This window comes from Carassius gibelio, chromosome A2, assembly GCF_023724105.1.
Source record: "Carassius gibelio isolate Cgi1373 ecotype wild population from Czech Republic chromosome A2, carGib1.2-hapl.c, whole genome shotgun sequence".
Classification (NCBI taxonomy): Eukaryota; Metazoa; Chordata; class Actinopteri; order Cypriniformes; family Cyprinidae; genus Carassius; species Carassius gibelio.
Window position 1 is genome coordinate 5,830,001 of NC_068372.1, and position 13,634 is coordinate 5,843,634.

A 13,634-nucleotide genomic window follows, 5' to 3' on the forward strand; every position below is an offset into this window, starting at 1 on the left:
TTTGACACAATTGACGCAGAATGATTTTACTAGGTTGCAGTCCAAATTCTAAATATTGGAGAGTGTTTTTTTTTCACCTGGCCCCTGCTCCTCAGACTTGAAACACACAGGTTGCCAGATTGACAACACAAACAGGAACTAGACAATTAATGAAATGACACTGACGATGAATGAAATATATATATGAATATGCTGTGTTTCCTGCCAACTGGCAGCCAGAGGTGCTAAAATACAATTGGGTAAACTGGCAGTGGGCAGGTTTCACAAACCAAAATAAAGATTCTGACATTCTGGCCCGGAGCACACATTTTCAAAGGAGAATAACTGACTTTAGCATTGTTTTTCAGATAAACAATTATGTTAACTTAGCATGTTCCATAAATATCTGCAAACATATTATGGTATTTTTATGCTTTAGTAGAGTCAAACTCTTACATACAGCACCTTTAACAATAATATGAAAATGTATCTCTGATAAATTAAGTAAATGAGGTTTTACAGAACCAATGTTTTATTTGACCACTATATTCAACTATTTCCAGACCTTCCAGATTGAACTTTTATGTTACAGAGTTATTTGGTGCAAAGTTTAAAACAATAAAGTTGACCCTTTAGTATAACAGTCTTTTCCCCAGTTCAGAATCACAATAAAGAACAACAAAAAGAGAAGGAGATTAATATCTATATCAGTCTTTTCCCCAGTTCAGAATCACAATAAAGAACAACAAAAATACAAAGAGATTAATATCTATATAAGTCTTTTCCCCAGTTCAGAATCACAATAAAGAACAACAAAAAGAGAAGGAGATTAATATCTATATAAGTCTTTTCCCCAGTTCAGAATATATATATATATATATATATATATATATATATATATATATATATATATATATATATATATATATATATATATATATGACACAATGTGTAGATATTTAAAAAAATATATAGATTTATTGTGCACAAAATTACCTTTTTTAAAATATATTGTTCCGGCTGTATGATTTCTTTTCTTTGCGTAGATACAGTCTTTGGGTAACACAGAGTAAATGAAAGCTCACTGAACTGTTGAGACATTCAGGTTGTGAGATAAAAAAAATATAATGCACAGGAAATGTGAGCATGTCAGTTTTAAAGCTTTAGCTTTCATTGAGGAATATTGCCTAATAACTTAATGTGTATCCGTAATTAGTGTATGAGATCATGGAACAACATTAACAGGACACATTTTAATATCTAAGTCTGTATCTAAATTGGACTTCTTTATTTGGCTGCATGGAGCCAAAGCCCCAGCGTCTGATATCAATACCTGGAATCTCTTCATTCAGATTGCTCAACTCAAAGTCAAAGTAGGACAACATGAGAAAGACAAACTGCTTCAGCTCATTTGTGGCAAAGAATCTTCCTGGACACATAGTGGTTCCTGCTCCCCAAGGCATGTTGTAGTACTTGAGTTTCTTTCCACCCTTGTAGAAATCAGTCTTTTTGCTTCCATCTGGTGTGAGAAAACGGTCGTACTTGAAGGTGTAGGGATCTGGGTAAACTTCTGGGTCTACCTGAACAGCTGTGTAGGGGAAAACCGCCACTCTGTCACCCTTACGGATCTTGTACTCTTGTCCGCTGGCCATGTTGATGGTCATATCCTGCAAAACAGCTCTTGTAAGGACCGGGGCAGCTGTCAGACGGAGGGTCTCCTCGACTGCGCTGTCTAGGATGGGAGTTTTAAGGAGCATGTCCCTAGTCAGGTCAATCAGCGGCCCGTCTCGTTTCACCTCCTGTCCCGTTTCTTTCAGAATCTCCTCGACTTCTTTCTTAACGGCGTTCATTGCGTCAGGGTGCTTCATCAGATACAAGAGCAGCCAGAATGCAGCAGGACCCGTGTTTCCCTGAGAGGCCCACAGAAGCAGAAACATGTATCGATCCTGCATGAACTCCTGCATGCCGTGTTCGTCTCTCATCTGTTGCTGCTCACTGACCCAGCCGCTGATGTTGTCTCTGGATCTCATCTTCTCTACTGAAAGCGTGCTCCAGAACAGCCTTTTCAAACGCTCGACCTCCATCTTCTCGCTGGGTCCCAGGACACCATAAGCCAGATTCGGGAATAACTGATCATATTTTCTGAATTCCTTGAAAAGTTCGTTCGAATGCTGCCGGTCGATTTCCTTTGCTTTGTCCAAATTTCCTGTACTTTTGACAGACTCGTTCCCAAACAGAGCCAGATACCCAGCACGAAACACAATATTGTAGCTGTATGCAAAGAGTCCAGTTTCTTGCCATTTCTGGTCATCTCCAGATCCAACACTGTGGAGCATCAAATTCTGAAGATTGTACATCATGGCCTGAGTCATGACGACCAGACCATCTCCCATGAGATGTCTGGTACTTGATGCCTGGAGAAACTTGTGGCCGTTTCCTATGGATTTATAGCCAAATACTCTCGCAACCAGTTGTTCTGCAAATTTAGTAAAGTCCAGCTTTGTTCTGGCCTCTTTGACCACAGAGCCAAAGGAGAATGGATCTGTGATAAAATGGAAATAAAAGCCTCCCAGCTGCACTGTGAAAATATCTCCATGTTTTTCCTTCATCCTCTGCAGGAATTTGGCCGTGTCCTTTCTGAATTCCAGCACATGACCAAGCCATGGAATAGGGCCCTTATCTAGAGGGGGTTCTCCGGCTCGTCTGCGGCGAAATGACCCCAGAAGGTAGAGCGCACCTATGACAGAGATGAATAGAGCAAGCAGGATCTGGAAGAGGTTGTCCATGTTCCTTTTTCAGCGTTCTCTTCGCTGAACTCTGCTCTGTTTGTCATTTCCTCTTTCTTGGCAGCTGTTTATGCCCAACCCCTGCTTTCATCATGTGACTTCATCCAGTACAGGAAATGACTGTCAGGGACTCTCAAGTTTCTTTAGTATATTGTTTTTGTGTCTGTACTTACCATCTTTGTAATTATGTCCTTTTTTGTGCTCTATTTTAGTTGACGCTATTCAGATAAGTTATGTAACATTTTGCTTATGACACTTATGAACAGCATGAAATGTTAGATTAATCATATTATTAGATTGCCATAATGTTTAAATCAGGGCTTCTCTAATTGAGGAAAAAAAGAAATCATGGTATAAAAAATCTATAATTTATAAATATAATCATTTATTTTTTTTCAAACAAATGCTATATTTATTTTTTAAATGGTCTGTGAAAATCAAAAACAGGGGTAACACTAGATAGGGGCTATTTTTCATAATTAACTATTTGCTTATTATCATGAATATAAATAGCATATGGACTGTTTATTAGAACTTATAAAGCACATATTTAATGTCTTATTCTGTATGACCATATGTTAGGTCTTACCCAAAACTTAACAACTTGTTTATTAATAAGCAGCTAATTAGATCTTTATTCTGGCTAAATTCGTAGTTAAATGGTTAGTTAATGAGATTTTCCTCCCAAACTAAAGTGTGTTCAAAACAGGATTGAAATTGTAAGTACAAAAAACATATACATTCATGAGCTAATTTAACAAATTTAACAGAGTAATAACAAATAAGTTGAATTACTCAGTATAGTTTAGTAAAAATTTGAATTGTTCAATTGTCCTAAATATTGAGTTTGATTATATTTTGTAATATAGGGCTAGGGTTAGGGTTAGGGTTAGGTAAAGTAATTTATTAGCTAAATGTCAGTGATGTGAAATATTCAGAATGAACTCTCCCATGATTTCAAACACTGTTGAGATTTATTTATTTATTGCATAATATTCACATTAGTCAGGTCTTTATGTAAAGTGACTTTTAATTGAGGAACAACACAAGCAATTCATTAAGAGTCAACCATATTCTCATTATTACAGTGCCTTACAAATACTTATAAATCTCTGCAAAATTACTAAAAAAATAATACAATGTTTACTGTTCAGCAAACACTAGCCCAGGCTCCTGGTTGTCCTGGTTTGCTTTAATGTTGTAGGACACCGTTGTAAAGTGATGTTGTGGTCAGATGATGGGTTGGCTGGGATTACAAGGAGCTGTGTCTTCACGAGGCTTTCAAGTTGGAACAACAGGTAACACTATAAAACATCTGTATAAAGAGATGTTGTGTGTCTTTATGACTGAGCCCAGTTAGCTGGCGTATATTTTTAAACACTAAAACAGGTCATAAATGAATGCCTTATTTAGTAAGACTTTGCCTCCCTTGCACAATAAATCATGATGGGTGGAGGACTCTATGAATGTCATGAACTATATGTCTCCAGTTCACTTGAGAAACACTACTACCACTGCCTATAGGCTCTAAACTGTGTCTGTCATGGGCTATGAGTGAGATCTTGACCAATGTCTGCTCTCGATCTCGTCTCATGTACTGACACTGCGTGTGGACAGAATGCACAGCTTTGACCTCTACCCACCTGACCACTGTTCAGTCCTCCAATGAACCATCAGAGAAACTCTTTATTTATCTTTCAATAAAAATTTACTAATGGCTAGCAACAGCGCAAATACTCTTTTGGCAGTAAAAAACTACTGCTACTCGGGTCATAGGGCACACAGACACACACACACACACACACAAACGAGTCTGTTAAGGAGTCTGGACACTAAGTCGGGTGAGTCAGTCCAGTTCATCGATAAAAATGAAAGAATTTGTGGAAGTGAGTAGAGTTATCAATTATGTGTGAAAGGGGGGTGTTGCAACACATCTTCTCTAAACCTTTGTCACTATTGAAAACATGACAATTACAATTATAGAAATTGTAGCTCCTCAAAAATTCACCATTACTGTATATCTATGCTAAAAACACTCTTTTAGACTTTTTTAGCCCCTAATGATTGCCACTTTAAGTTCTGATAAAACAGCTGATAAAAAAGACAGATTGAGCCAGAGAGTTAACACTTAAATAGGCCTAGAACCTTGCATTATCGATATAAGTTTTTTTTTTGTTCTTCTTTTTTGCTATGAGACACATAACCATTAAACATACAAAGGCTGAATTTGACCTTCCATTGTAATTTTTAGTGATAAGACCAAATAATAATAATATGCGCTGCATAAAACTGCTAACATACAATAAGCAAAATATTACTCATATGAAGCAGCCGCTGGAGCCCTGCAGAGTTTAGATTCAGCCCTAATTAAACACCAACAAATCCTTCAGGTTTATTTGAAAGCAACATGTTGTGTGTGTTGGAGCAGGGTTCAAAACAAAACTCTGCAGGGCTCCGGCCATACATGAGTTTGACATCCCTGGTAGAGTATCATATATTTTGTTAAATCTAACAAAAAGTTTTTTTTTTTGTTATTTTTTTTGTATGGAACAGTGCAGTTTGTCTAATCTTTTTTTAATAAAATTTAGACTAACTGGATCTTCAGCAATTCGTGACTAAACAATAAACCTTTTTTTTTTTTAGAAAATCGCTTATTTCACTTAGTCCAACCCCCCCCTTTCATCTTATATATATTATGTTTTTTTTTTTTATCCTTGTGTGCCACACTTGGCAATAAAACTCTTTTTGATTCTGATATCAAAACATATCACATCTATCCCAGCTTCACTGAAGCTCCTGAAGATAAAAGCAAAAAGATCAAAATATCCATTGAGCATTGTTTAATAGGCTCTAAGTTCTAATGTTAATTGTGAAGGGTCAAGGCTACTGTTATCTTTATGAAAAGAATGTTGGGGTAAGACCAAAATAAACCTAAGAGATTAATGAAGTATAAACAGCATTGTTGGCCTAACTACTAAACTGCGATAAACGAAACAAAGCTTTTACATGAGCTCAGGTAAGAAATTATTAGGTTGTTCACCACTCATGCTCAGGTCATGAGCTTGATATCGCTGAACTGCCTTCAGCTCTATAGCTCCCTCCTGACTTGACATAACTGTTGAACTGTTGGATTCCTCCAGCAGATACTCCCTTGGGGTTTTGCAGGCATTTCTGAGTCGTCTCCAGACTTTTTTGTTAAAAAAAACGAACAAAACAGGATTGATGAAAACATGCATGAAAGCAATACATTCTGTCACATGAATAGCAAAGTCAAAGTGTATGTTAATGGTACAAGCATAAAAAATGTGGAGGTCTTGCAAAGTATGCAGGAAAATTACAACGCTGTAGGGGAACCAGATGAGAAAAAACACGAGGGTGAATCCAGTTTCATGTCTGAACACCGTAAACGTTCTCTTCACCTCAGCAACACAGGATAGTCTGATGGAACAAAACAGAAGCACCAGGAACGGTACGATGAACCCAATTATGTTCATCTGAAATCTTGTGTAGATTTCCCAGCCGATGTTATCGTTAAAGTGATAAGTGCAAATGAACGCTTCGTGGAACTTCTGAGTCCCAACAAAGCTGATGTGAGCAGCTGCTGCCAAAATTGAGAAAAGCCAGACCAAAACGCACATAACAGTGTTCCTCTTGGGATTGTTGAAGATGCTGGTGGTAGAAACAACACATGCCATGTCCATAAACCTCTGCAAGCTCAGACTAGCAACAAACAGGTTGCTGCTATACAAACTCACCATGTAAACCAATGAGACTGCCTTACAGATTTGATCACCAAAGATCCACTCGCTGCTGGCATACACTGCCCAGAAGGGAAGGCTAAGTGTGAAAAGAATATCTGATTTGACCATGTGCAGAGGCAACACCTTCCTCAGAGTTTTGTATTTGATAAACAATGTAAGAAGAGTAAAATTCGTAATAATGCTCAATGCACAGGTGATGGAATAGAACACCGGTAGAAACACACGGCTGAATTCCTTTACATGTGTCTTCTTGCAGACCCCAAATTCCTCAAGTTCTTCAGAATTATAATAGTCCTCATAGCCGTTGTCCTCTGTGTTTAATGCATCCATGGTTTTGAATCAGCTCAGAGTCGTTGTTGCTAATTTTTGTTACTGAGAGAGTATCAGTTCCCTTTTACTTAAGAATGTACTCCCACATCAGCCCAAAACCCTGGGACACTTGCCCTTAAGCGTTATTCATTTCATTCTTCTGGAAAATCCCAGTTCCAAGAAACAAAACAAAAAGCATGGACAAAAACTTAGTATGCAGTGATCACCACCTGAACTTTTCGGTCAATCAGAGAAGTCTTCTGTGCAAAAGCACTTTTTTGGGGTAGACCTTTATCAACAATAAGAGAGGAAATATGCTTGGCTGAGCATTGGGAGGGGCAGGAAAAGAGCATTTTACTCTCTGACACAAACACTTTCTGGCCCCCTTACACAGCATATTGACTCTGACCCCTCTCTGGAGAAATCACGTTCTGGGGGGTTGTTTGCATCTTGCCCCCTCTCTGTTCAGGGCCCTTGGAATTAGTAAAGCTGCTCCTGTTTTTAGTGGTTAATCTCCAGCACGTGCGTTCAGATCAGAGTATGTGCAATTTCCCCTCTGCGCTCTGAGCATTTAATAATCACTAATTTACAACACAGAACCGTAGTTCCCCTTGTGAAAAATAAGTGCACTTAAGTATACTTTTATAAAGTGTACTTATTGCAGGAATAATATACTTTGAAAAAACACACATAAGTGTAAATTAAATGCTATTTTTGCCACTTAAATACATAATTCAATGTAATTCATTTTAAATGAATCATATTTTAACGTTATATTAAATGCAATAAGTTGAACTTTTGAGTGATTTTATATAACAGACTAAAGTGGGACCTTTTAGTACATCTTTTTATGTACAATTATATGTTCATAATTGCTTCTAATATCTTTAAAATATGATTAAGTGTACTACTAAAGTCTTGTTAACTGTGTAAGTTAACTCTGACAGTTAATAATACACTTAAGTGTGGTTTTCAACCACATAAATGCATATTACAGTATTTAAATATCAAATATATAGTTTAAAATTACATTAATTGCAATTAGTTGAACTTTTGAGCGATATTTTTGAACAACTTAAGTATATTTTATATGTACTTTGAAATATGGTAAATATGTACTTCTGAATAAGCAATTAATGTGAACTAAAATATACTTCAGTGTCATATTTCTGGCAATGAAGTTGAAATTTAGTATATTTAAATAAAATAAAACAAAATATCTTAACTACCTAGTTACAATCAACGCAAACACTTAATGTAAAACCCTCTATTTATTAACTAAATCTGTAAAACAAATACACAAAAACGCTCTTTGCTGATGCACAAGAAAAACCCAACACTATTTACAACACTTCAACTCACTTATTAGAAAGAGTCTGGAGGACAATGCAAAATCTCTTACATACAAAAGTACCTATTCTCGGCAAACATCGTTCTGAAAGCCTGTTTCCTCATCGGGGACCTCAAAATGTCCACAAGGTCAAAATTTACTGTTATTACTATATTTGTGGAGTCATTTGCTCCCCATACCATACAGAATTACTTAAACACAAACACCACTTAATACAAGAAAAAAAATTATCAAGAAAATTATCATTCCATGTACAACAAAAGAGACCTTAGTGTAAAACATTACCAAACTGTGTTACTTGTACCCCTGGTTTCACAGACAAGGCTTAAGACCAGCCCGAGACTAAAATGTAATTCTGAGCGGTTTCAACTGATAGAAAACTGCACTGACTGATCTTTAAAGATATAAATGCCTTTGTTTTGTCTCAAGATGCACATCAGTAATGTTTTTTCTTAGGCGTTTCAAAGAAAATGACTTAAATGTCCTTACTGACCCCGATCCTTGCTTAGTCGAAGCCCTGTCTGTGAAACCAGGCCATTAGTTCTCAAACCTTTACCAACATTAAACAGCACCGAAAGTTTTCTTCTAAAATCTTACTCCAGCATTAGTGAATGCAAGTTTGACTAAATAAATTACATTTAAAAAAAAATAATAATAATGATAATAAAAAAAGAACTCCAAATGAACTTGCTGGGACGTGCTGTCTGTCAATGTCCCAGAAGCTTTCCATCGGCAGGAAACTTCACACGTCATGAAGCTGCACACCATCTCTCCACAGTCTGTGTGAACGGAAAAATGATCCAAAGAGCCAGGAAAGTCAGAAAAAAATACTTTGAGAAAAAAAAAACAAAAAAAAAACAAGACCAACCATTGTTATAAAACATATCCAGTCATTATAAATGGTTCATTTGAGTTAAAGCAATAGACACAACTGCAGTCCAAAGCTTATATACACCTTGCAGTATCAGCAAAATGTTAATCATTGAAGCAGTAACAGGGTAGAGAGGTAGAATCATTAATACACTGCAATTACTGCCCTGATGAAGTAGTAAATTCTACAAGGTGTGTTAACCACATCTGCATCACCGAAGAGACAAATTAATGTTACCTCAATCATCAGAGCAACATCATAGAAGAAAACTGGAAGATTTTCCTTCAGATTTCCCATAAACAGAAGAATTCCTGATCACACCATCTTCACTGACACTGGGCTTTAGAAATAGATAACATTTTTACAAACAGTTTTTATTCCTACTTTACAGGGAATAAAACATAACTGTATAAATATATCCCAAATTTCATTTTACATTTTGAATATGCCTTTAAAATATATGATGATTAGAGGGGGTCTGTAAATGCATAGGTGGGAATATATTACTTGCAATGGAGAAGATTCAAAGCAGTTCAAATCCATAGGGAAACTGACTTAATATAGCACTTTTAGCTTGTCATGTGTGATCATCAGGGTGAGATGACTGGTCAACAATTCATTAAAAACTTCTAACATCACCTCTTCAGTGCTGGTCTGTGTCTCCACATTGAATCTCCAGTATCAAAACCATACTGAACCTGCAAAAATGAATAAGCAGAAACAAACACAAGCAGTATCGGAACATCTCGCTCTTCAAAAAAAAAAAAAAAAAAACTGCATTATTTCTAGAGGTGGGTGATATACTGAATATTACTGGTTGTAATATCGATTATATACAGAAAATATTACAAGATCGGATATCTGAATTTTGTTCAGTACATGTTTTCACCTTTTGAAATAGTTGTGAAGTCCCTCAGTTGTCCTCAGTGTGAAAATATGGATCTCAAAATCATACAGTCCCTTTTGGAAAGGGTTCAAACATGCAGAAGATGCTGGAAAACCAAATTATTTTGCTGCTCTGGACCAACAAAGAGACTCATGAACTATCACAAAATATAAAAACAGTTGTGGATCATCCAGGTAATGACACACAGTATTTAGATTGAAGGGTATGTAAACTTTTTTGAATGGGGTCATTTTCATCAATTCAGTTGTTATTTTGTCTTGTGGAGTGTATGTAAACATCTGTTATTTAAAATAGCTTATTCAGGACAACATTTTGCACATTCTGCAAACTAAACTTATGAACACAACTGTATATGTATAAAATAATAATAAGAAATAATTAAACTTCATTAAAAAAAAACACACCAGTCTTACCAAGAGTAGTGGTCTTGAGGGTTTTACAAATAAGGCCTTCAAACTGAACACCTTTAAAATCAAGCTGCCATCCAGTTCTTGACCTTCACTTAACTTTGGTGTATTTCCAAACTGCTCACAATGAAAACCAGTGGTACTAATACACCATCAAATAATAGATCACACAGTAAAATATTTACAATAACTATAACTTCTTAACAAAAAAAATAAAACATATTTATCTTACATCATGGCACTTTTTCTTTTTAGGCCTTCTTAGATTTTTCTTAAAACCGTTGTACTGTCCCATGCTTTGTCAAATTCAAACGCATTTAATATGTGTCCAATCTCATGCAAGTGCTGTTTTTTCTTTTGCTTTGCTACAGCATTATCATCAGAGGAGGCCAACAGTATAACATCCTTTTTAAAAGTCTGATGGTATTGTGTCCTTGGCCTGTAAAAAAAAAAGTAAAAAATTAAAAAATTATAAATTACTTGAGATCCTTAGTTCTGAAAACGGCTAAGCTCTCTAGTGGGTGTGGGACTGGGACTTTAATTGCGAAGACATTATATACATTTTAACTATAGGGGCCGGAAATTGTACTCTGGGTCTGTGTGTCCCTCTCCCTCCCCAGAGAAGATTTTTTTTTTATCTTTGTACCTTTTTCTAGATCGAGATTGCCAATTATCATAATGCTGGCGAGTCTGATTTCGTGGTCCGTGAACTTTGCCGATAGATGATGTTGGGCATCGGTTGCCTGTTATTGATTCTTTGTACACGGTGCCGAAACAAAGTGAGCAATTCAGATTCTGTTTCTGACTGCAGTTGAGCATTAGGCGACACGTTGGAATAGTGGGCGAAGCATGAACACTTCGCAAATGCTAATTGCTTCACTTGTACGATCCCTGTCCCATGTTTGCAAATTCACCAATTACACAGGCTACTTCCGTTTACGCTTAAACAAATGCATTTTACACTGAAATGCCTTCCGTTGGCCCAGAAAGGTTAACGCATATCCACATATGAAATCACTTGCATATATGTCTGTACACAACTAAAGTATACGTCTTTCTTATCTGAATTTAATACTTTAGTGAATTTTATTTTTGCATGTATGCGCAAGTGTTTTATGGATATTATATGTGCGAGTGTTTATATGTATGGATCAAGTTTAAATGTATAGACGGTTTCAACCATAGACATCATATAAGTAGACGCCCTATTGGCCGCTGGGCGACGAGATTTGCGGCCGCCATCTTGAACCGGTCGTACTCCTAGTTTCGTTGCGTAACAGCAGTTAAGATGTGCTGCATTTTCCTGTTCTAATCGGTGGACCATCGCAAGTACGGCTCGGGATTACTTTTCACAAGTATGATTTAACATTACTATTATTACTACTATTGTTATTTGTGTTTGCGCACGTGATTTCAGGAAGTAATGTATATTAACCCTCTGATGGTCTTCGTTTCCTGTCCACACTCGTGTTTTTTGACAATAACATTTAATTTTGTAACAAGATAATAGTTTTTTTTTATGTAATTTTACTCTGTTTGTTAATGTTTTTACTCAACATTTGTGTAGTTTTTGGAGGATTTATGATATCTTCTAAATTTCTATAAATAAATAAATATTTATTTAAATAAGCTTTTTACAACAAAAAAAAACTGCATTTTATGTAAAATCCACTTTATAAAAGACACAGATTTCTAACTTTCATTCATGGGGATAACATGGATAATTTTAAATGATTTAATGTAACAGTTATACCCATTTTTGGGAAAATGAAGTAAAAAAAAAAATCACTTTAACCACTAGATGGTTATAGAGCTCCACCAGGGCCGTGCACAGACCTTTTGAGGGGCATGTGCTGAAACTGAAAAAGGGCACCCCCCCCCCCTTTTTTATATCAAGATTATTTAGTAAGCCTGCATAAAAGGAAGAAATGGTCACATCTTCATGACAAATTCAATAACACAAAATAATAGTCTCAAAAGCTTTAGATTTATTCACGATTAATAACAACCATAATAATAATATTAGATAATTAGATAATATAGATAAACAGGGTTTTAAGGGCTTCTTTAAACCTAATACAACAGCAACCTTCTGTGAGCCATGTATCTGGCAAAAAATTGATACTGTGGTGGACCAGGGATGTTGGTCTCTCGAAGGTCTCTTATTCACTACACTTTCCCCTAAAATAAGCCAGCAATGAAAAAATAAATAAAAATAGTGTGAAAAGTACAGTTGCAGTGAAAAGCATTTCTGAAGGATCACGTGACACTGAAGAGTACTGAACTGGAGTAATGATGCTGAAAATTCAGCTTTGATCACAAAAATAAATTACATTTTAAAATATTTATTTACTAAGCAGAAACTGAAACCATAATAATAATAGCTAATATCTTTCAGTAGTTGATGCAGTAATGCGGTCACGTGAAAGAAAACATTTGATAAACCTTAATGTCCAGCAGGGGGCGGTAACGTGCCGTCTGTATTAATGAGCCTACCTTATTTTTATCAACTGGCTCCTAAGAAATTAAATCATGTTGTTTTAGTATCATTGTGTTCACATATAGCACCATGACTAGATGTTTGTATCTCTTGTTTACATTATTCAAGACTCACATAAAAAGTGTTTTAGCCTATATGTCTCGGTCCAGGGGATTTATGAACAGGATTAATTTATTTGTTTGATTTGCCTTTAATTATAAAGGCTATTAGAATAAGCTGTAAAACGAGCACCATCCAAAATAAAATACTCTTGCAGTTTGTTAGCTGAGAAATACAACACAAAGCCAAAACAATTTGACTAGTCTTATTTTTATTTTTTTTATTTTTTTATTTTTTTTAATGCATCATATTTATTTTCCACATTCCTAAATAAAGCATATAGTTCATAAATCGCTGCTCATGTGCTGGTGCTGTGCACATACTAAAACATTTTGTTATAGCAAAATAAAAAACTTTGGACAGTTAAAAAACGTTGAAACTTTGGACAGCTAAATTCTGAAAGTTGCTCTCTTATTTATTTTAAGAATAGTGTTTGTTAGAGAATATTTGCATTTTTGAGAATGTGTGAATGTTTGTCAAGTCCATTGTGATTTTAAAATGTGTCTGTTATTAAGAATATCGTTTGCCCATCCTTGGGATAATAACCCTTATAAAATCCGTTTGTCCGGAGCTAGATGTTTTGGGTAATCATATGCACAGTGGAAACAATGTACGTGACGTGACAGAACGTACAGTCAGTCAATACATCGAGCTCGAGCGGGAG

General features: G+C 35.9%; 2 protein-coding genes across 2 annotated transcripts; both read right to left on the reverse strand.

The window, feature by feature from the left end:
• Positions 1-493: 493 nt before the first annotated feature.
• On the reverse strand, positions 494-2,826 carry LOC128024994 (5-beta-cholestane-3-alpha,7-alpha-diol 12-alpha-hydroxylase-like). The gene has a single exon (XM_052610932.1). It carries the CDS (start codon positions 2,763-2,765, stop codon positions 1,233-1,235), a length of 1,533 nt encoding a protein of 510 aa, XP_052466892.1. The 5' UTR covers positions 2,766-2,826; the 3' UTR covers positions 494-1,232.
• Positions 2,827-3,768: 942 nt separating this feature from the next.
• Positions 3,769-7,022, reverse strand: LOC128025001 (atypical chemokine receptor 2-like). The gene has a single exon (XM_052610946.1). It carries the CDS (start codon positions 6,854-6,856, stop codon positions 5,768-5,770), a length of 1,089 nt encoding a protein of 362 aa, XP_052466906.1. The 5' UTR covers positions 6,857-7,022; the 3' UTR covers positions 3,769-5,767.
• Between the last annotated feature and the right edge of the window lie 6,612 nt (positions 7,023-13,634).

What these genes read in the sequence shown, in the direction of transcription:
- LOC128024994 (XM_052610932.1), bottom strand. Translation starts at nt 2,765, where the DNA reads ATGGACAACCTCTTCCAGATCCTGCTTGCTCTATTCATCTCTGTCATA.
- LOC128025001 (XM_052610946.1), bottom strand. Translation starts at nt 6,856, where the DNA reads ATGGATGCATTAAACACAGAGGACAACGGCTATGAGGACTATTATAAT.